This window comes from Lonchura striata, chromosome 4, assembly GCF_046129695.1.
Source record: "Lonchura striata isolate bLonStr1 chromosome 4, bLonStr1.mat, whole genome shotgun sequence".
Lineage (NCBI taxonomy): Eukaryota > Metazoa > Chordata > Aves > Passeriformes > Estrildidae > Lonchura > Lonchura striata.
The window spans coordinates 53,016,703-53,040,970 of NC_134606.1; the positions used below are offsets into that span (position 1 = coordinate 53,016,703).

Here is a 24,268-nt window from a genome sequence, read left to right on the forward strand (position 1 = left end):
TCCCAAAGAGAGGCAGTTTATAGGGCCCTGCTTTGTTACATGTGTTTTCCGGACCACAGAATGGAATTTCTTTTTCAATCTCCTCTACAGCAAGGATGTGGGAAAGGTTATTATCATGTTGCTAAGGGAAATGTGCCATCCCATCAACAAAAGACAGTATTATTTACTGACAGTATTCAGAGAGGGTTATGGCTTATAAAACCAGTCATTCACATTACAACTTGAGCAGTAGTGCTCTCTCTTGGAGTAAGCCAAGGAAGAGTAACAGAAACTATTATATTTTATATTATTTTTATTTCTAATCAAATCTACTAAATGCTGTGAAATGCATTTAACTTTTTCCTGATCTGACCTCCATTCATTTTGCTTGAATTGCAAAGAAAAATGTTTCCTGGTTTGAAAATTGACTGAAAGTGAAAGATTAGGTAATGCTCTCTGCCCTATTCTTCAGTTTATTTTACCATTTCTACTAGACTTTTAATATGAAAAACATCTTTGCTGTTTTATTAGAGCAATTATTCCACTTCAAATAAGTAATTTACAACCCATTTTGGGTTATAGGAACACCATTTCCTTAACAAATAAAGGCACTACATTGTACTTGATGCAAACAGAGCCATGTTTGATTACCTCAGCATGAAAATTAAGAAGTTAGATTTTCTTACCTCTTCCATTGTTATCTGAACTGAGCAGCCCATTTCTTTCTAAGTGTAATATCTTAGTGGTTTTCCAGGCACAGGGAGACTCAACTACTGAATCTGACTTAGAATGTTAAGCAGACTTCAATGTGCACTTAAAAATAGTGTTCCAAAGAAATAAAGATGTGTACCCTGGTATCTGGGCACACCATAGCTTAATTTCAGCCAAATCTGATTGAGTCTGAGGGTCTTAAAAGCATTAAATCCCAAAAGAGGAATAAGAATCAGTGAATAGCTGATCTCTGATATCCCATCTGTACCTACACTGATGAAGCAATTGAGCAAGCACAATCCACAACCCTTCTAATAGAATAATTTGGCTGGTTGTACAACTGTTGTACAGACACTGAAAATATGTGAGGAAAAAAAAAAGGGGTTTCTTTTCTGGCCTTGGCCAGGTCAAAAGGACGCTGTTATTTTCTGTGCTGGAAGAACATGCTGGAGAGATACAAACTTTACATCATCAAACTTCATTAATTCCAGTTACTCAGCTTTAACTTAGCATCATCACAAAGTGACTAAAACTCTACCCAGTCAACTGATTGTAGGCACACAGAAGGTGGAAACTTACTTGGGAGAGAGAAAATTTAAAAAAGGATACTCCTGTGAGTGTAACTTAGTCTGTATTTTGACACCCAATTGAGTGAATGGTGCTGAAAACCCAAGTTCTCTCTTCCTTATCTAAGGGAACAACTGGCAAGGTGACCTCTTTGCTAGATGGTGCAGCACTGCTCTGAGTACCTGGGTGGCCTCAGAAGACCTCTTCCAAGAGGATCTGCCTAAGGCTATTCTGTGTCCCAGCAAAGGATACCACAGTGTCAGCTCAAAGTGACATATGGCAACTCACTCCTCATAGGTTAAACCTCATGAAGTTGTGAATATTGTCCCAACATTTATTATTAACTAAAATGCCAGGCCTGTGGATTACACTGTTACAAAGAACCTACCATTCTTTGACAGACATTAATGTCTCCTGTATATCCTTGGAGAAACTAATCATTTTGTTAAAGGTATATTTGAAATACAAAATAAAGAGAAATCTGTTGACACATTCCTTATACAGCAACGCACATATCCAAATGGGATAATGGATAAAAACGCAGTCTTAAGAACAACAGGTCACAGCTATAGTCTGCTGGAAAAATATTCCAAACCAGTATTGTATTCTGGGTATTTCTTGAAAATTGCATGGTATATACACAGAACATCTGCTGACATCACAGTAATTTGAAGAAAAGGAAGAAGCAACAATAGCACTTCACAGCACAGGAGTTAACATGATATTATTAATAGACAATATTTATGGTTAAAGGAATTAACTGTACCTTGAAAAACAACGGCTCCTCAGGAAGGGGGCTAATGGGGAGAGAGGCTGTGCTGCCAGCTGGGCTCATGTCCGTACTCTGAAAGAAAAGCACACAGGAGTTTGCTTTTCCAATCAAGTTCTATGGACAAATTTTTTACATTTTGGAGGAGGGCAAAAGGAAGAGTTTGAAAACAGCACCGGAAATCCAACAGAATTAGACTGACATCTGCAACCTGTATTTATTTGCTTCTAATTAGTTCAAGTATTTCACTAATGGGTACTTGCATTTTATTTTGGATTAACTCCCATTCAAAGACTGAAATACATGCACAAGTACACAAACATGCTGTTCATATTAGTCAATATAGAAAAATTTATCTATCTCAAAAGAAACTATGACAAAATTTTAAATTATTCTTGGGATGACTCAATAGTATAATAGAAGTAAAAGTTAACAGGAAAGCAATATATTGCAGGAAAATATTAGGTTCAATGTTTAAAAAAAGAACTAATTCACATGAGTCAATATACCTTACAAACAAGTAACAAGAAACAGTGAAGACTAAAGTTATAAATCAAAATCATTCAGTATATTTCAATGGATCTGTCAAGTCAAAATGCTTGAAAGATTGACGTAGGACCCCACCCTCTTCAGTAACCTGTTGGTTAGCATGGTCATTATTTTTACAGATGTGAAAAATATTAAAACAAATGTGTGACTCTTAACAATATAGAATGATAATAATAATAGAAGACCAAAATATGGAGTTTAAAAACATATATAAACAATATCAAAATTGTTCTGGAGAAAACTAGAATAACACTGCCTCTTGGAAAAAAAAAGTCCCTAAGTGCTAAAATGAAAAAAAAATCCACCATGACCACCAGTAAAACAGAACTTAAGAATATAAAAAAAAAAAAAAAAAAAAAATCAAAAAGTTTGCATGGCCTAGCAGTGCTTTCCTTTTCACAATGTAGCACTGCAATGAAGAATGATTTCATAAATTCAACTTGTGCACTTGACTAATCCGACACCTGGTTTTGCATCACTATGAATTTACCCTAAGTCCTTTGATAAACCCAAATTCTGTAAGTGAAGCACACTGCTCCACCCAGTAATTTCCAACAGCTCATCCATCAGGAGATGTTTGTGGAAAGACACTGCATTTCACTCAGCCAAGGGTAAGGGATGAATAAAGACAAAATTTTGGGTATGAAAACCCTGTGTCAAATCTAAAATAGGGCATGGAAACTTCAAAGTTAATACCCACTGGGAAAATGTGACTTTAATTAGATACCTATCAGTTATACCATAGCTGAAAGAAAAGACAACTGTTGCTTGCTAAATAAATGAGAAAGAAGGGGACCATGACAGTTATATCCTAAAAAAGAGACAGGTAATTTATAACCCACAGAACATAGAGATGATGTTGAGGAATAAAGAGAGATTGCAGTATATCAGAAAGCCAGTATGTCTGTAGAACCCATTGTATTCAGAAACAATACAAATTTTAATTTGGACTCCTGCACCTATCAGCAAGAAAACTGGCCAGTAATATTTACAAAATGAAGTGAAACTTAGCTATTCTACATTAAACACAGAGTGGAGACAAAACTGGACACTTCTGTGGGAATATTTTACCTCAAATGCCGGCATCTCAGCAGAAGACAATTCACCTTTTAATTTACATAGAATAGAAAAAAAAAACTAAGAGGGGGAGTAAAAAAATAAAGAATCTTAAGTTCCATACCAAATCAAACACTCTAATTGGTAATCAGAAGTGGGCAGGAGAGCAGACCCATCTTTATGCACTGAAACAGCATCACCAGGAAAATCTGCAGTGTGAGCTGCACATTGTTCAGGGATAGCTGGAATCCAAGGAAAGTTTAACAGCCCTCAGGATGATGCTGGTGTTGTCACAAAACATCTCAGGGCACATCCAGAGAATGGCCTCAGAAAAACATCTGCTCTTCCATGATGACTGGACAGGAGCCAGCCCAGGTCTGGTGTCACACTGATGTGGCACCATGCCTGAACTAAAAGGGCTGTTGCGGGTGGGGGGGGGAAGGGTGTTAGGAGGGGCACTACTTCTGGACTGAAAGTAATTTGAGTCTGACCAGACATGAGCACTGGCAGAAGAGCCTAGAGCTGTTCACATATACATAGTTTCAGTGCTTCTCCAACACCAGTAATTTTCGTCTCTAAGGAAAGCAGAGCACTATCTGTGCCTGTGTAACTTAATTAAACCCAGTGGCACTAGCACACTTCATTATAGTGGAGAACTGAGTGAGACAGCACCAAAAGGGTTGTTTCTTGAGCTATTAAAAAACCCAAACCCTTACAAACTAATCACTTCTATGAAAGATGTTGATAGCTTCCTGAAGCAATATACTAAGAATTTCAAACAACACCACACTCCCTATTAAAATTTGCTCTCTGTGGTGTGTTTATCATACTCACACTTTTCAGTCTAAAGCTCCCCATACATATTAAAAAAAAAAAAATCACTGTGAGGAATTTACTCAATGGGGACTTTTTATCTGATGTTGTCTAAACCAATTGTGTTCTCATAAAAGCAGCCACTCGCTTCAAGTCCAGCATAAACTTGATAGGTTTTAGTTATAAATTAACCAGAAGATGCTATACCATTGGGTTATAATTATATATTGTATGCCATCGCAAATGCTAAATAAACCTAATTTGTATCTTATTTCAAATTATCAGGCAAAATTAGGACACCTGATTTTCCAGTATTTTGCTGTGCAACTATCATTTTAATATATGTTTTTAATGCCCAAAATGCACAGCTGGGTTTTATTGACAGAGCCTTTTCCATGTGTCACTGGAAACCTTTCAGTTTACCAGAGGGCAGAAAATTTGCACAGCTTTAATCACCTAAAATACATTTTCAAAATATCTGAAAACCGAGAAACCAAGCAATTCAAATATTTCTCAGAACAACAGTTCAGAAAAATACCATTTTGCCCATGACAAAAAACCCCCACTGTGAGCACTTCTCCCAGTGCTTTTAGGCCTTTTTTGTTTTGTTTTGTTTGGAACAGGCTGCTTATATCCAGAAAACTCACATTATTAGAATGAGAAAGAGTCATTATTAGAAGAGTCAATAACTCTTCCATGATTGCAAAGATCAACGCTCAAGTTTTATTCTGATTTCTAGAACCAGTCTAAATATACATCATCCTTACTGCACAGTTGAACAGGTACCTTGGAGTCACTGAAAGGCCATGGTAATAATTTATCCTTGGAGAGTGATGTTAAAACTGTGATTAGGAGGTTTCTTGATAATGAGGCAAAGGAAGAAAACAAGTCCAAGAGAGAAAACTTTTCCCATTGCTACATCCATTTTGGAGATTGAAGGTCAGGATCCTGTTTGAGGACAAATTCTCATCAATTGAGCTAGATGGAAGTGAAAGCAGCTGTTTTTAGAGCGGTTTTAAATTAGTTATAGACTTGGTTTTGTTTTATTCCAATTGTCTGTACCTTCCTCAAAGCAGAACATTTCACAAACCTACATAACAATGTAAACTGTCTAACAGCAGATTAGAGAATCAGTTAGAGAACCAGCAGTGGTTCTCCAGCAACACAGAAGGTATGTGCACAGTGTTAAAAACATGCTCCTTTGAAAAGGATTCCTTCTTTTGAAGAGTCATCTTCCAGTCTTCAGCAACTCTTCTATAAGTGAAAGCATAAAGTCAGGGTTGTCTTGCTATAAACCCTTGCCTTTAATCTCATGTTCTTTAGGAGGTGGCCTGTCAGCCTTTGTTAATTGTGCCAAAAAATAAGGAACATCTACCGACAGAAGCCAATTTAATTTGCTACAACTGCTTTTCAAAAAGGGTAAACATTGCAATGGTAGCTGGCAGACACTGACTTCTCAGGAGACCAGTATCACAATTTATTGATCTAAGGAGTTAATACTGACAGAGAAAACCTTCAGTGGATATTAGAGCTAGAGATCCAATAAATCTTTATAATAACTGAAGAAAAGCAATCTGTGTACCTTATAGCTTTGTCTAAGAGGTAGTGAATAAGTGTTGAAGTGCCTTTCAGAGTGATTGCTTTAGTTGTATCATAAGTTATGTCAGAAAATATAATTTTATAATCTAGAAGTTGCATAGAACTAGGAAATTAAATAAGTGCAGTCAGCAAGCTCAGTAGTGACATTTTGATATACTGAAGTAATCAAAGACCTGCAAATGGATTTATTAATGGGTCTGCACTGTATTTTTATGAAATATTGTACTTAAATATCATTATCCCATTTTATCCATGGAAGTGAAAAAGAAGGGAAAGTGATTTTCTGAAATCTATGACAGGAGGTTAAAAACAAAGACAGAATCATCCAGTTATTCATCCAGGGTGTGCCATACTTTCTTACACACTTTTGGAGTGCTCCGATTTCTGTAATTTCTGTATTATTTAATGTCACAAAGAGGTTTTGCTCATACATGTACTTCCTGTAAGTAAATTTTCTATAAACAACTGAGGCTGGAAAAATTAGATTAAGGAAAATAGTAGATACACAATAAAAGCTTTCACCTCCCTCCCTCAATTGGGTTTCAGTAATGTCCCCCAACATCTCCCATCGCTCTCACTAAGAATGGAACAAGAGCCTCCTCAAAATGTGTTTTGTAGTATCTATGGATACAATTCAGGTAGTTATTTATAAATCCATGTCACATCTCCTTCCTTAGAAAGGCTGCATGGGTCTTGCATCTGACCTGAGTTATTGTAGCTCCCATTGCAGGGGTGAAGCTTAAATTACAGCTGCAACTCTGTCTTCCTATCTCCTTTTATGCTCCATGAAGTACAGACAGCTGGGTAAGGTTTCAGTGTTCAATTACCTACTGATTCTCAATCAGCAATTAGTATACAGACATACAGATTAGTCCCGATTCCTCTCACAACCTAAGCAAAGCCAATCACCTGAGGAAGTTGGGAAATTCCACCTCATAAAAGATAAGATACTGATCTGTCACTTAGCACTTGTAGGTTCAGTACTGTTGGTTTTTTTTAGAAGAGTCTGAGTTTTCAGGAAGTCTCTTAAATCTAATACTTGGCATATTTTTCTCCCACCGAGGAGGGGTTAGTAGGTAGAATATCTTGTTGACTGCTATTTATTTCCACTTGGAAAAATAGCTGAAAAAAGCTCTTTCAACCTTCTAATCAGGCCAAATCAATTATAAAGCCCATAACCAGCAAGTAACATAAAGTGTACACAGTTTGTTGAAGGGCTACTGTGTTTGAAATAGTTTAGACTCAGGCTATATTTTCACACTGTTTTATATTTAATATAAACTTAATTTACTCAAATATTTAAATTTACCATGTTACCTATCTCTCTTCTCCTAATATTAATTGCAAAAGTGTAAGAACACCAAAGCACAAATTACTGTTATTCAGTTTCTAAAATGGCAATATGAAATTCTTTAGCATAAAAATAAGTTGGTAGCTAGGACAAGGACAACACTTTGATAAAGGCTTTGAAATTTGTAAACAAATTAGAAAGTTGGACTATTTAGAATGGGAGATTGCTGGTTTACAATTCAGTGCACAGAAAGTGGGTGGGAAAGTCTGTTTTTATAAGCACAGAAGTATCACATGTCTTAAAATAACATGTATGTCATTACATAAATAATGCATTTATTTAACAGCAAATATATCTTCCTTTCTGCTCATTATTTTCACCTGGATTTTATCTTGCTCATCCTCCCAGTCTGTCTTTCCTCTCTGCTTTCCTCTACAAAACTTGTAATAAACAGAGACCCAAGTTTCCTTGTCAGACAACTTCCTGCCACAGAGAAGTTACATGAAGAGTCCATTAATACGTAGGAGAAAACCATTTCTACCTTCCCAACAACAAATTCACCGCAAGTTAATCTCTAAAAATCCCCTTCACTTCTATTGCAAGCAGAATCTAATTTCAAAACTAATTTGGACAATGACTTTGGGATTAACATCTCCTTGAGAGGAGACCCGTGGGATCATCAGTGACTGTCACTCTCTCAGGACTGCTACCATGACATATGATATTAAATGCAACTCCAGTCATATTTTTATCCTAATGAAAACCAGGGGGTTGCTTTCACAGATGCAAACGTGTTGTTGACAACACAGTGGAGAACTGATTTCCTTAAGCAAAACTCTACTCCCTCTTCAGTTTCTATTGTTTCTTTCATACTTCATTGACCATACTATCCAGCCTTGACATTTTGTTATTGTATATTCCTCCCTAATAATATAATCTAAAATCAGCTTTTTCTGCTCTTTCAGCAGGCAATTGAGAGAACCAAGTGCTCTCCAGGGATTTTAATCTGCAGGCTGTCTATTTCAATTGCTTTTCTTTCCTTGCAGGAGATCTTTCAAATGTACACTTTTTCTTTCTCAAACTACTTTCAACTCTGTAGAAAAAAAAGATGGTTGTCTCTCGCAGAAGGTTCAGTGTGGGGTTTTTTAATTCTAGTCACAAAGACACTTTCTTTCCGCAAAGCCTGCATCACAGCACTCACAGTAACTAACCTGATACTCCACACCACAGGCATAATCTGAATCTGAAAGAAAATGTCTGGTCAGCATCCACTCACAGAAGAGGCTATCAGCAGAGAACCTCTGGGCTCTCTCCAACTTCTACATCTTCCCTGCATAGAGAGATCCACTGTTTTCCTGCACTTCCAGATAAAACACTTAGAACAGAACTAATCAATTAATCGAACTGAGAAGGGTCAAATCAGAGAACAGAATTGACTCCTCTCCCTCCCTCCACACACAGAGACATGTTGTGCATCATTACCTAACACAACATACCGGGACCAAGATCCAAGATGGAATTGAAAAGGACCAGATATCGACACAAACAATAAATGCACCTACCATTACATCAAAGGGAACAAAAGCATAAACAGAATATGCACTTATTGGCTGCTGGATATAGGGGAACAACTGCCTTGATTGGTTAGGAAGAAAATGCTTCCCAAACCAGGTTGTTCTTGAAGTTCCTCTGAAGTACCACTGTTGAAGCCAGACATAGATTTACGTGCCGGTTTCAGCACATCAGTTCCTATACTCACAATTCACTGTTCCCATGAAGCTCTGAAAGATGTTTGTGATCTCCTTACAGCCAGTGTAATGTCTTTTTTTAATCTACAGAAGACATAATTCCTTCAAGACAAAAATGTATTTGTATTTGCTACTAATTAATATTTTTCTTTAAGGCACACATTTTAACATATACCAAACCCACATCCAAAAACTACATATGCTTTATTGTCCAGTATATCCCTTTGTCCAGAAGTACAGAGGGATATAGGTGGTATCTCTTCCAATATTTTGATCAGTTAACTGACCACAGCTTCCCTGACTTACATTGCTTTCATCTAAAGAAGGACAATGTTTCATAATATTAACACAGCTTATTTTTTCAATCTGAATGCAATGAAGCCAATCTGACTTTCATTAATAATTTTCTGCTAAATTGTCCAGTTGTTTCCTAAGTTTATTTTATTTTGTAAGCATCATAGACAACTTTTCCAGAGTTTCACAACTGTGTTTTAATCTGAGGCTACATTTTATTTTTCTGTGATTCACAAAAAAGATTCAGATGCCTTCAATTGCTATGAATTTCACTGAGGTTTTAATAAGATATTTTGCACTTCCTAAATGTTGTGATTGCAATTATTCTCACTTCTTCATCAGTTCTCAGAAGGGTTTTTACAATTTCAGTATGGAACCACTCCTGACAGGGTGTTTTAACTTATTTAGATGCAGTAGCTTCATTCTCAAAACTATCTTGAATTACCCAATAACAGCTTAAAGGAAACATTTTAGACATCTGTATGTATCTGCTACTAAATCAAGGAAGACAGGCTGAGTGTTTTCTTCACACTACATGAAAAGAACCAAATGACATTTTACAATTTGCAATACGTTTTTCCTGGCTGCAGCACTTCTGTATAATGTTGAGAGAAGTAAAAGCTAAAAAAATAGTTTTGCTATGTTATTTGCTTCACAATGTTATCAATAGTAATATTCATTAATGACTTTCTAAAGTTGAATCTATGTGGCATATATATATATAAGACAATATTTCGTCTTCGGAAATGTAGAAATTCTGATTATCACAGACACTTTCTAGAATGCTAAGCCCACTTTTTAGTTTAACAAACAGATACCACAGTGGAGTTGGTCAAGGCAGAACAAAAATTCCTTGATTTTATAAAACATGGTACGCCGAGTTCTCACCTTCACACAGCAGCTTCCATTCTTAAGGGAAGGATTAAGGGTAAGGCATAACAGGAACTTTAACTCTCACCCTGTCAGAAGGCTCAGTAGAAATACCCCAGCTGCAGTAAACTCTCCAGTCCTTCCAGCTCCACTTGTTCCCCTTTTTTCTTTCCAGTGCTGAACAATACCTTCCTGTGCTGGGACCCCAGAGCTGATGCAGCCCTGCAGGTGGGGTCTCACAAGAGCAGAGGGGCAGAATTCCCTCTCACTCACCTGCTGCCCATGCTGCTTTAGATGCAGCCCAGGACATGTCTGGCTTTTTGGGCTGAGTGCCCACTGTCAGATCAAGTCCAGCCTCTCATCTAGCAGCACCCCAAGATTGCCTTAAAGACTGTCTGCTCTTTCTTACCTCTTTATGTACTTGCACAGCATCTCCTATTCCCACTTCTCCCACTCCTGCACCCATTCCATCACCAATACTAGCCCTGTTGTGCTGTCCATCTGAACCTGAAAGTATTCCCACCTGCTCTACCTTCTTCCCTTCCTTTGGCCAACATCCATCCCTTTCAGTCTATATAGAGCTAATTCATATACTAAAATATATCTAATACATCTGAAATAAATATCATGTATATGCATATATGCATATATATACACACACATATATACATATGTATATATATACACTTAGATACAAAAATACACACAAAACTGACTCAAGGAATTCTTCTGTAGCTGCTATACAATTAGTTTGCTGCTGAAAAGATATATACACAGTGAAGCTGATCAAATAATGAATGTGTGAAAAACTTGTAGGGTTTTGCTACAATAAACCTTAATTTTGACACAATTTCTCAGCCTCAAACTCTGCGATGTCTGGGAAGGCCCTGTTTAAGAAACTGATACCACTTGAAAAGGAATAGAGGAGTTAAAAGATGCTGTACTAGTACTTAGGCATTGCATTAAAATTATTATTGTTATTTTTAGCGCCCTCAGCTGAGCTTTTTTTTTTTTTATGTATTTCAATAGAATTATAAACTAAATTTGCTGATATATCTGAATATAATTTTATAAAGCCATTAGCAAAAAATCTTCATTTTTCATTTACATTATGTCCAGGAATAAAAATGAGCATAATTTCTTCCTACCCTTCAACATTAATAGGGAAACCAGGGTGAAAAATTGAACACACCTTTCACATTAATTTAACTACAATAAATATAAAGAGCTTCAACTGAAAAACAATTTTAAAATAATAATACTGTCTGTTTTCTCTGGAGGAATTGTTACAGGGATCTCCACTACTGTATTGATACATTTTGTTCTTTTTTTCTAGTTCTGTAATTTCACAAAGCAAGGTTAAGGTGCCAGCTCAGTCACCATGTAATAAATCAGTATTCCTTGAAACAGCTTTGGTAAAACTACAAAAAATAAATCAGCAGGAGACAAAGGAAATGAGGAGACATGTTAACAAAGTCCTAGGCTCATGCTACAGGCTAGGAGTTTATCCATAGTCACATTATGCCATGAAACAGTTGGCACCCTGTCTTATCTGATGGCAGCCTCTCTGCAGGGCTCCAGCAAGTTACTTTCATCTGCTCCTTTTCCCCTCGCTTCCACCACTGTGATTTTAGCTCTCAGCAGCTGCCACTATTTACAAGAATCTCTGTAGGCTCAGTTATGGTGAAAACAGAAGCTTTCCTTGGCAGAGTTGCTGGATCTTTCCCTGCTCGGCACCACAGAGGTGCTGGCAGGTGCTAACACCTCCTGGCTGCTGCACAGAGGCCCTGTGGTTGTCACTGCTGCCATCCCACTGATAAGCAAAAGCTGGTTCCCCATCTTCTTCCTACGAGCCTCAAGAACTCCAAAAGAAACTGAGATCCAAAATCACATAAAACAACCCCCTGAGAGATCACAGGTAGCAGAAATACCCTGGGTTTAAATTATGTCCACCAGCAGATCTGGTGTGAAAAGCCCAACTCACAATTATTCCTGTTGAACTCTAGCTCTTGTCTTGCTGCTGCTCTCAATGTTTCAGGAGTCTTGGAAGTTCAGCACAAAATTTTCACCAGTCTGCTTTGTCATGCCTCTTAATGTTGGGGCAATTTACTATGGCTGCATCAGATTTTTCGTACAAAGAAGTATCTTGAAAAGGAGGTTGCCCTGAGAACAAAGGCAAATGGTTTTTTGCACTGGAACACAGGAAACAGACAAAATAGAAAAATCTTTAGGTACATACACCAAAGATGCAAAAAGAGACTTGTGGAACGCTGCATTTTCAACAGAAAAAAATCAATATTGAGAAAATACTAAAATCAATATCGCCCATGTCTATCTATTTTATTGTAACTTTCAGTTAATGGCCATGGACTTTTTTTTTGCCCAAAGTCTTGCATCAATCAGAGCACATGATGATGACCTTTAAAAGATTCTAAGTATCTTTTTTAACATACTGTACTTGTATTGCAGCACTGGGATATTGCAAAGGGTTTGGAAGCTCCCCACATGATCAGAAAAAAATTCTGCTGCCAGTTTTCAATCATTTCTAGCCTAATGCCTCCATTTCTTTCACTCGGTTCTGATTACTCTTCAGCAGTATAAAGTCTAAATGGTTCCTGTATTAAAGGGCAATGGACAGATGCCCAGAAGTAATTTTAATCATTCACCTAAGCAGAGACATGCAGTTTAGTACCAGGAGCTTTGGAAAATCTTACATCAAACAAAACCTCATTAATACACATTTTTAAAAAAGAAGAATTTGCAACTTTTACTAAAGGCTCTCAAAAACAAGATATTAACAGTGAACACAAATGACTTTGACATCTCTTTTCATTTGCTTGTTTTCTGCAAAAGAAAATAAAGCCATGTTGTAGTCTTTTGATAGATGCAAGCAAAAATCCAACAGAAAATCCTCATCATTAAAGTATGGTTTTTCTGAAGGAAAATGAAAATTCTCATAGGATTCTCGTTGAATGATTTAAAAAAGTTTTAGGCAGATACCTGAAGCAAAAGTACTATGTTCAAGGAAGATACTTGCAGGTATATAATTTTCAGAGGATTTTTCCAAAATCAAGCTAAATACACCATTAATATTATTAATTTTCATCTGCTTACTGCAAGTTTCCTAAAACAGAAGCTTGTTTTCACAATGTCACTAGTGTTTTTTAAATGCCACTAGGATCCAAGGTGTGATAGACACACTGGAAGGACAGGATGCCCTCCAAAGGGACCTGGAGAAGAGGGCCCATGGGAACCTCATATGGTTCAAGAAGCCCACGTGCTACGTGCTGCACCTGGACTGGGGCAGCCCCTGATGGTAACACAGGCCAGGGGATGAAGCAACAGAAAACAAAGGTTGAGAGAAGTGGGTTTGTTCAGCCTAGAGAAGCTCCAGGAAGACCTCACTGCAGCCTTTCAGGACTTGGACAGGGTCTATAAGAAAAATGGGGACAGACTTAAGCAGGGGCTGTTGCAATAGGACAAATGGTAATGGTTTTAAATGAAAAGAGAATTGATTTAGCTTAGATGTAAGGAAGCTGTTAACAGTGCAGGTGCTGAACCACTGCAACAGGTTTCACTGAGAGGTGGTGCCCCATCCCTGGAAAATTGAAGGTCAGGTTGGATGGGGCTCTGAGCAACCTCATCTAATGGAAGATGTCCCTTCAACTCATTGCAGGACACTGGACTAGATAACCTTTAAAGGGATTCATTTTTTGGTTCTTTTTGGGTTTTTTGGGGGTGTTTTGTTTGTTTTCTTTTTGTTTTTTTGGGTTTGTTTTGTTTTGTTTGTTTCTTGAACACAGGATATCCCAGAATTCCAAATCTTGAAGAAGACAAGTACAGGCCCTCAACAGATTTATGCAGCAGTGACTTATGCCCAACAGTCACAAATTAAGTTACTGATGCTCCTGATCTGCAAGCCCTTTCAAGCAGATGAAGGGTACTGCCTGCATGGAGTGTCATATATAAATGGTGCCTGAAATAGTGGATAATAAAGTTAGTTTATGGAATCAACAGCACTGGAAAAATACAAGGAAAAATTATGCAGGGAAAAAATGTAAAAATGCAGAAATGCATGAACATCAAAATAGCATTGATAACTTTATTTTCTATTTCAATTCTAATTTGAATGTATTTATAAATAAAGCTGATTAATGCTTTATAGTATAAAATGAATTCAAATTTCAATTCTTATGATCATTTAAATACTTTTCAAGAGAAACATGTTTTTCTTCAGCTGCTTCTCATTTAAATCTGTGCCTCAGGTGCACAAATTTAACCTTTATCTTACACCATGTGTATAAGCAAGGCTAAATTAATCTGTAAGCCAAAGCCAGCCAATTTTTCCAAGACTGAAGAATCTTCTCCCCTATGGATTGTGCAGGCAGGGAGCTACTACTGCAGTTAGTCAGAATATGAACATAAACATCTGTTCTGATCTAACTTTACACAAAAAAAAAAAAAAAAAAAAAAAAATTCACACAATTGCTAGCTTGAAATACAACCAAGCTATTTTAAAACTGGAAGAAACCCACTGCTCTGTAAATGCAAATTGTAACTGTGCAACAAGCACCTCCTCTGGATAAATAAAACCCAATTTTCCCCCCCTCTCCCCCCATGCTTTACATTTATAAAGCAAAATAGGGAAACTGGAGATTTGAAAAGGTCAAAGCTTTTTGTACATCATCATGCAATTCTCCATCTAAGAGTACAGTATTTTCAACAATTCAGCCTAAGGTTTGCTGAGTGATTATTATCAGAATAATTTCTAAAAATAGCATCAATTGCTAGATGCTGTGAGGAAAGAGAAAAGAGTGCGATTGCTGAAAAACAAGCCTGAAAAAAGGAACTTATGTCTTTTGTGCTTATTTTGACACAATCTTTTCAGCTTTTGACTTGCTGAATTTCAGCTGCCTACACAGATACACCACTCATTTGATATATTATGTTTAAAGAAAACATTCCTTATTTTTAAATGTTTTGTGAAATATGGAGTCTCAGGTGTTTTTTATCCTAAGCGTACTCTAGAATAAAATTCAACAGCATCCTGAGTGAAAAATAATAAAATCCTGTGTTTCTATAGAAGGCTCAGAAACTGAGGACAAAAGTCACATCTCTCAGATTTCAAGAGTATATTTAATACTAGCAGTAATTTGCATAAGGTATAGTATTATGTTTCATGCATTAAAAAGCCAAATAACAAATCTGAAAAAAACCACACACCTCTTAAAAAATGACCCGCCCTACAACTCAATGGAGAGCTAGAAAGAATTCTCTATTTTGTGTTCATTCTTGATGAAGAATGGGTGGGAGCAGGCTTCTAATGCTGCATGATTGTCTTGTGAAAACAAATCACTTCTCATATGTGTTTTTGAAGGCCAGCAGACAAGAAGAGAGACATTTTGTTTCTGGTTGCTAAGGGATACAGGAGACCATTTTCACACAGTGAAACATCACTGCATTTGAAAAATGGCATTAGTAGGAATATCACCAATGTGCAGATGTCTCTTTCTGCTTTGCACCTTCAGTGATCCTGCAGCGACCTACAGTCCTGGTATAGGTTGAAGTACTTGAGGGGTTTTAATTTTCACTAATTATCTATCCCAATGGCCTCTACAATGAACATATTGCCACTAGCCCATGCAAAACTTAGGAGCATGATTACACAGGGGCTGAAACACTTCTTTGGAACAAGTTGTATAATGCACTACCTATTCAATTCTACAATAATGTATACACGCAGAGTAACATTTGATATAACTAAAATCTGACGTGACATGATTTTCACCCAGTTAAATGTCAACAAAAGACTTTACAAACAATGGGACAGCACTATCTGGCAATTTACTCAAGTAGTTTCAGTCAGCACGCCAATGCGTGGGTTTTGTGCAAATCCACTTACACACCACATATGGGGACTTCCATAAAAGGAACATCAGTTGCAGTTAATTTCCATTGAGTAACAGAAATTTGGAGGAGGAAAGGGAAGCCTTCAAAAGAAAATTTCTCTGACATGAAAAGAACCAAGAATAGACTTTGCTGCTTACTAAAGGATAGTGTCACCTAAAACTGCTCCTGAAAAACATCTCGGTGGTATACCATCAACAACAAATTTTGCATCTGACTTTCATTACTAATTCTGTATATTCTACATATTTTATTTTAAGAAAGACAAATAGTACGTTTCAGGATGCAAAAAAATTAATTAAAAAGTCCTTATTATAACTTTATCAGTTCAGCTGATGCCTGAATGTCTTGCTGTGATGTGCTCCTGACATAAGGAATCACCCAGAAGAACTGAAAACTAAAGTATTTTATTGTCACATTTTTGTAAGAGGGTGAAAATTCAGGAAGCCAAATACAATGGCATCCTAATGGTGTAATTGATTCCAGAGCACTGCACGTAATAAATTCCAGAAATACACTGCAAGGTAAAGTTAGGATGGATTGATATTGGAGCAATTACATGTGGCTACACAGGGGGTTTATCTCTGAGCCCATTCAGATTTACTTTCAACAAAACAAGAACTGGCTGTAGAAGATTATGAAATCACCAAATTAACCTTTTATTTGACAGATTAATGTAGTCAGATGAAATAATTCAGTGAGGTGTGAATGAAGTACAAAAGGACACTGATGTCATTGATGGCATCTGACAATGTGCTGGTGAGAGAGCCAGGGCATTCTGTACCGCTGATACCACTCAGTCCGAAGCAGGAGAGACAAACACTCAGTGATACCAGAAAGGACACAACTTGAAGAACAACATCCTGACACATGTGGCTGGCAGGTCAAACAGGGGAATGAAGCAAAGGTTTTTAAGTGAAGAAATGAATGATGGACTTAAGGAAAAGCTGATAGAAGAAGCACAATTCAAACAGCATTCTCCATAAATCTGAAAGAAGCCTATAAAAGTTATAGGGTTATCTACAGTTACTAGAGAAGACATTGAAACAGGATTGTGTTGTGACAGAGAAGGCAGGAAGAGGTTAGGGAGATCAAGTAGGAAGAAACACTTGCAGCATGCTTTCTATAGAAAGCTAATCAAAACACAAGGTCTGACTGAGACAAGTGGGGAGACTGGAGAATGAGAACAAGTGAGGATCTGGATATGGCCTAAACATATAGCCCGATGGAAGTTACAAAGGAAAGGAAGTCTATAGAATAGGGAAGTCGAAGAAAGAATTGCCCAATTTCTTCTCCCTGAAGGAGGCAAAGAACTCAAAGAAATAAAGCAACACAGCATCCTCAATACTTGGTTTGTTCCAGGAATGGACTTCTTCAGTTTTCCAATGTGCTACTCAAAACACAATCTGAGGCCAAAAAATAATAAAAAAAAAAAAATAGAAAAAAATTTTAAAACAAGAAACTGATACAGGAAAAAGGAGAAGTCTTGCTATTCCTATCCCATTAACAGATTTCTTGTGCAATTTCATGTATTCATTCTAATATGGCTTTTGCCTATAACCATAGTAGTGCTAGATCTGAAAATAAAATATCAAAAAAGTGGCAAAATAAAACAAAAAATTAAGCACTAAAATCAGTCTGAGACACTGGCCAGTATAAAAGATAAAATCAGTTCATGAGCTTACAAATTAATACAAAGAAAACCAAACCAAACTATATTAGAACAGCACATATTAATGAAAGCATTCTTCACCTTGATCAACAATATTTTTGACCAAGAAAAAAAAAAACCAAAAACTATGGTTGTGTCTCTGTCTATCTATCCATCCATCCTCAATACAAATACTCAAGTACTTATGCTTCACCCTCCAGTGATGTTTAAACTGAACAAAAGGAGTGGTTTTACTTTCCTGCAGGAACACTCCATAAGACTGATGAAAATTGAGATAACCTATGATGTCTTGTGAGATACTTTGCAGTGCCCAGTGCAATATATAGTACAATACAAATGCAATTAACCAGGTAATTAGACTGATTTATTTTCCCAGAAGAGCTCACCATTTGGTTTTTCTTCTCAGATAATGCACTGATATTATATGCAAACCACCTAGTTTGTAATATGGGCCTGAAAGGTAGTATTTTCTCTAAATCCAAAAAGGAAGTGAAATGTTAAGATCAAGATGTCTATCAGAGAAGGAAATAGAAAGTAGAAACCATGATAGTTATTGATGTATTTAACAAAATAAACCTAATAAGAGCACAAAACAAAAACAAAAAAAAACCAAAAACAAAAAACCACCTGCAAGTATTATGTAAAAGAGCTCTTCATTGTCTTGCAATATAACCCTAAACTTTTATTAGGCAAGTTACCATGATTCATCTACATGTTTTTTTTCCTAAAAGCTGAAGAGGAAACACGTAAACGAAAGATCTTACAAATACTGAAAGATTTCAGTTTGTCTTACTGATTTGGCAGGCACACAATTAAAGTTACTCACATGTTTGCACTTAATTGTTTCCAAGATTAGGCCTCCAGGTGCACACAAGACAGCTTGTAATGACACCTACAGGCAGCCTGCCAAATGTTTTTCATTTTAAAGAATTCTTCTGAACTTTTCTTCAAAGCTCTCATGCACCCCCTCTTCCCTGTAGGTCTTTTATATTTAGTTCAGAAAACAGCCTTGAACTGAAGAAGTGACTTTTGCCTCAAGAAACCTTGCTGAGGTATAAACCACTTAAAATTACAATTTCACTACACATTTTTCACATTTCCTGGGAAAATGTTCGCAGTCTACCTAGAACACTACCCCATCAAAATAAAACTCAAAACACTTAGTTCATTGCACTACTGAAATTCTATTGTGTTCTACTGAATCCATAAGGGAATGAGCTGTGAGCTATCAGTGGAAGGAAACTGTCCATTTGCTATACCATACAAACCAGTTTTCACCAGGAAATAAAGAAACTTCCACTTGAATTGAACCATAAAGTGAAATCTATGGACATAAAAAAAAAAAAAAAAAAAAACCAAAACAAAAAAAAAAAAACAAACCACACCTTAAAATGAAGTTTTAAGACACCACACCTAGATTATATGGTCTGACACGTGATTTTTATCACCTAGAACTGTAGTAGCACATACCAGATGCAACATCTACTTACAAGGAAAATATTCAGGACAGTCGTTTCATCAGGTTCAAACTATCAAATTGTTTACAACTCAGTTGTGCTTCCTGGCTGCTGATGTAGCTGAAATAACAGACATGTGGGCAACTGCTGTGAGATGCAGAAAGTCCTAAGAATTGCACATGACACGTACAGGACTTTGGAAGCAAAATGTGCCCACGGTATCTGCCAGCAGAGTTATCAGTCCTTATATGGTGGCATATATATTTTCTGATGCACATCTGGGAACTTGGGAGGAAATTCTCTGAAGATGAAGTGCTACAGCTACAGTTCCTTATGGGTTGGCATGGCAAGATACCAATGTTGCTTTCAGTTTGAAAGACAGATGTGCACTGAAGTTCCCCTGTGCCTTACTACTGGTGATCCTCAGATCAACAGCAGCAAACAGAGCAGTTTTGTCCTAATACTGCTGCTCTTTTCCTACAAGGCCACCATTACACAAATAAAAAAGTGTTTGAAAGTTAAGATGATACCTCAACTATCTAATAATGGTCTTCAGTCTCAAAATGTGGGCAAAATAAATAAAGACTCACAAAACACAGATTAATGTGTGAAAACAAAAAACAACTATAAAGCTTTCTTATTAACAGTTTAACATTACTCAGCAGTCATTAGCAGGCTTGTTTATTCAGCGCCATGAATGTTCTTCCCTTACTGTTCTAATATACTAAGGAGATTAACTATGATTCCTTTTTGTTATTAACAAAATAGCCTGGCTGGGACACTTGGCTCGAACTAAGTACTGACATTGAAATGTTAATTAGCTAATTGCTCCTGGGAATCACCTACAATCCCACCCACACTAGGACCAGGATGCAAAATAATCCAGTGGAATCATGGGAGGGGGTTTTGGGGATGAAAAACACCCCTAAATGAAAAACATGGACACAGTGGAGGGGGCTGGATGGGTGTGCTGGTTGGGGAAAAGGGAACCCCATCCCTAGTCTGTGTTTGACCTGTCACCATAACTTGCAGAGGACCAGACTGGACTGGGCTGTGGGAAGCAGGCACAAGGAATCAGACACTCTTCCTGGTGTTACCAGGAGGGAAGGAGAGGGATAGCTGCTGCTGGACCTCGGCAGCAGGCTCTGCACATCCCCCCATCCTTCGGCAGGAGGAAAGGAGAGAGGACGGTCTGCTGGGACTTCAGATCCAGACTGGACACCTCTTCACCTCCAGCTACCAGTGTGCCACGGAGACTGCAGGGACAGACTCTGCCGCCTTCTCACCCTTCGGCTACCGGAAGAAGCTACAACACCCTCCTGCCGAGCTGACCTTTTAATAAAGAGCTGAACATTAATAAAGGCATAGACCCTGCTCATTTCACTTTCCAAGATGAAAGAGGTTGCTACCAAGCCTTGTCTGTTGATATGAAGGCAGAGAATGAGATTGCAGGCTCAGTACCTTAGCTCTGTGCTGGCTGAAAAGCGAGGTTCACTTGATAGAGTCATTTTTCATCCCAGGTGACCAGATTTCTGGAAGCATCAATGAGAAGAGGCCAAGATGCAGGAGCACTGAAAGGAAGCCTGCACCAAGAAAGTGACGGAGATGGATGGAGGCTGTTACAGACCACACACACTGAGGTGATTTATGTGCTTGTTTGCACAGGCAGATTTAGCAACATGTCTGTATGTAACAGGTATGCTAAAGCCATGGCTCAGCTCACTGCAAAGGAGGATAGAAATGGTTACTGGTAGCAGCACAGTCATGGCAATGGCATTTCATCTGATTAATACTACATGCTGCCTACTCTAACCATCATCCTTGAATCCGTGAAGATCAGACTAGAATATACACCCTTTATGCATATGATGCATATGCATTTTTGCTTGTCTATGTAACAGATGTGCAGAATACCAATTAACAGTTTTTAAGTTGATCTTTTTTAAGTTTATAGTTCACTGCCTTGAAATTACAATTCCACTTAAGCAAAAAGCATTCCAGATGAACTGCCCCCTTAGTGGTAACTATAGAGAATGAAAGAAACTGTAAAAGCATTAACAGCAGTCTGGAATTAAAATTAAAGTGTGTGTATTGTGCAACTTTTCCTTTATTTTTTTGCATGCTTCTCAGAAGTTATGGAGATTTCTTTAGAACTATAAGAGGTCAAGGGTAAAAAATCCAAGTTAATACAGTAAACCTTCAAAGCAAGCAGCCTCAAGTGAACCAATACAAATCACAGATTTCAGAAGAGGTTTTGATGCTCTAATATTTTTGCCCTATAAAAATTGCACAGAAAATTAATTGTAAAGAGGGCAAGTTTAGAAGCAAACAAAGCTCAAAGACCTGCAAGTCTCTCTGCTTTGACGGATTCCTCCAGGCCCTTCAGATTTGCTAAAATAGATTTAGGCTCAAGTATCAATCACATTATTCAAGCACTTTTGGATAGTGCCAGAGAAACAAAGAGGGTATGCCAAACTGGTTATTATCCTCATCGGTGCAGATCAACTCAAATAAACTGAGTAATAGCTGCTTCTGCTGAAACTGATTGAGCAAACACCTTACAGTAGCACAGATGTATAGTTTGATATATCACAGTGACAAACCAAATACAAATGAATTCATTTTGACAAAGGTCTATGATGCAAAGAGCAAAGGAATGAACAAAAGATCACAGGCCTCATTGTCGATGCAGTACTAATCTTCGACTTGCCAGTGTCTCAAATTAGAGCTTCACCCACACAACCTTTTTTCACCCTTATTGGCTTTAATCACTTGCTCACAGACCGCAAAGGAAGAGCTTGCAAAGCAAAATGAGAGCAATGCAAACACATCATTGCAATATAAACACTTGGTTTCTGAAAACAACCTATTTCACAGAGCTTACAGGCTAAATTAAGAAACAGTAAAAAGAATTAAAACAAACACTATAAAGCTGGGTGGAAAAAAGAGAAATACAGCAGCAGTACATGCTAACCAGGTACTATGATGATAATATACTTTCATATCCTACTATCTCCACATGGCATTAGAGTCTTCTGTAAAGTATTGGGATGCTTTATATTGAATTTTCAAAATTTTAAAGCAATACCTAAAATTATTGTTGGCACTCTCTGAATGGAAAAACTAAATCACTGAAAGCTACCTCTGAATTGTCATGGAGCATAAAGAACCAAATGGAAGGGACTATAAAGCACTATCACCCTCCATCTCCTGCTCAGCTCACAAAGCAGCTTGCTGAAAAAGCAGTTAGGGAATGATGCATGATATGTTGCATTTTTCTGCACCACATATGGTGAAGAAGTTTTAAAGAGTGACAAATTTTGAGCTCCCAAACTCAAAGACATAACGCTACAAAGCGGTAAAGGAGGACCACACTGATTCTCATCTCAGCAAATCCAGATACTTGTAAAACTAACATGAAGTGTACAGCCTTAACTTGAAGAGTTAAGTTAATTAGCCTAAGCTCTTTCCAAATTAATATTACACAATATCACAATCACACCAATTCTGTCAGGCTTTGGCATGACTTCCTGCATGGCTCCTCCCAGGGCTTGGCAGTCTCTTCTCTAGCACCTGTTTCTTGTAAATTGTAAAATTCCTGTTCTCCTCTCTCCGAGGACAGCCAGAGTCTTGTTCCCAGCATTCTGTATCATGGATATAGCAAAGCCTTTTCTCATACTTTGGTCTTATTTACAAGCAGTTCTGATTTTCAAAAATCCCTCTTTGTTCAGACACTAGCAGTACTTAACCATTAGAGCAGAACCAATCCAAAGAGCCCAAATAAAGACTTACACAAACACACTACAATATATAAAAACCATAAACTCTACTGACTTCTCAAGTAGGTCTGAAAAATGTAAAGACACAAAGAGAAAAAGTAAAAGCAAATACTTTTCATTATGGAAAGTTCTGATGCCCTTGAGGCTCTCTCTCCAATACTTTCAATTGCTGATGCTGGTCTTAAGCATTTATTAATTGCTTTGAATTTCAAGGATGGCCCAAGATCAAATTAAGTTTTAGATGTCTTTGACACAAATCAAATGCACAAATATTTGGGACAGATGCTTTTACTCAGAATTTTTTAACAGATATATCTCATAAAAAACTCCTTTCTCAGTGATATTAAAGCCACTTATGAACTTCTCTTTCATTAAAATTTGCCACTCTACACGTGACACTAGTTTATCAGGAATAAATGCAACACAATTCAGCATACATGCATGCACAAGGCATGTCATATCAAATTCAATAAAATGCCACAGTTGGGAGCACTTAGTCTGATGATTTACAGAAACCATTCCATCCCTGTATCATGTTTAGGGATACTCATAATACAAGCTCAGGACAAAGTGTAAATTAAGTCCTTAAATGCAAAATTACACAATAAATCCCTATGGAAGAGGGGAAAGGTCTGGAAAGAAAGGCAAAATAGAAGAAATTAAACCAAGTTCCAGAAATTGTCTGCCTTGCAGCAAAGTTCCTTATGAAAACACAGAGTTCCAGAAGGAAGAAGAACATTGATTCTTTTAATTAAACAGCTTAGTTATCAGTTATTTATAGCTGTTAATACCGATAATAAGATTTTATTTCCCTACATCATACATCCCAATTTTTAGTATTTATACTGGGATTACATGGCAGGGTTTTGGTAGAAGGGAAGGGCACTTTAAGGGGGTTTCTGTGAGAAGAAGAGCCAATGCCAGTCAGCTCCCAGACAGACACAGTGCTGTCCACAGCTGAGCCCATCAGCAATGGTTGTGGCACACTAGGATAACAGATTTAGGAAAGAGTAAAAATAGGCTGTGCAGCATCTGGAAAGAGTGAGAATATCTGAGATTAACAGCTCTGCAGACACCAACATCAGTGCAGAAGAATGGAAAGGAGGTGCTCCAGGTACAGGAGCAGAGATTGCCCTACTCCCTGTGGTGAAGCCCTTGGCAAAGCAGCTGTGCCCCTGCAGTCCACAGAGGCTCACATCAGAGCAGA

General features: G+C 37.5%; 1 protein-coding gene across 2 annotated transcripts in view; it reads right to left on the reverse strand.

Moving 5' to 3' along the window:
* The window catches only part of CCSER1 (coiled-coil serine rich protein 1), a 628,033-nt gene that overhangs the window by 334,271 nt on the left and 269,494 nt on the right, over positions 1–24,268 (reverse strand). For both annotated transcript variants that reach the window (XM_021550301.2, XM_021550303.3), the window contains exon 7: positions 2,024–2,101. In XM_021550301.2, coding sequence (XP_021405976.2) covers positions 2,024–2,101 — 78 coding nt within the window. The remainder of the gene's footprint in view (positions 1–2,023; positions 2,102–24,268) is intronic.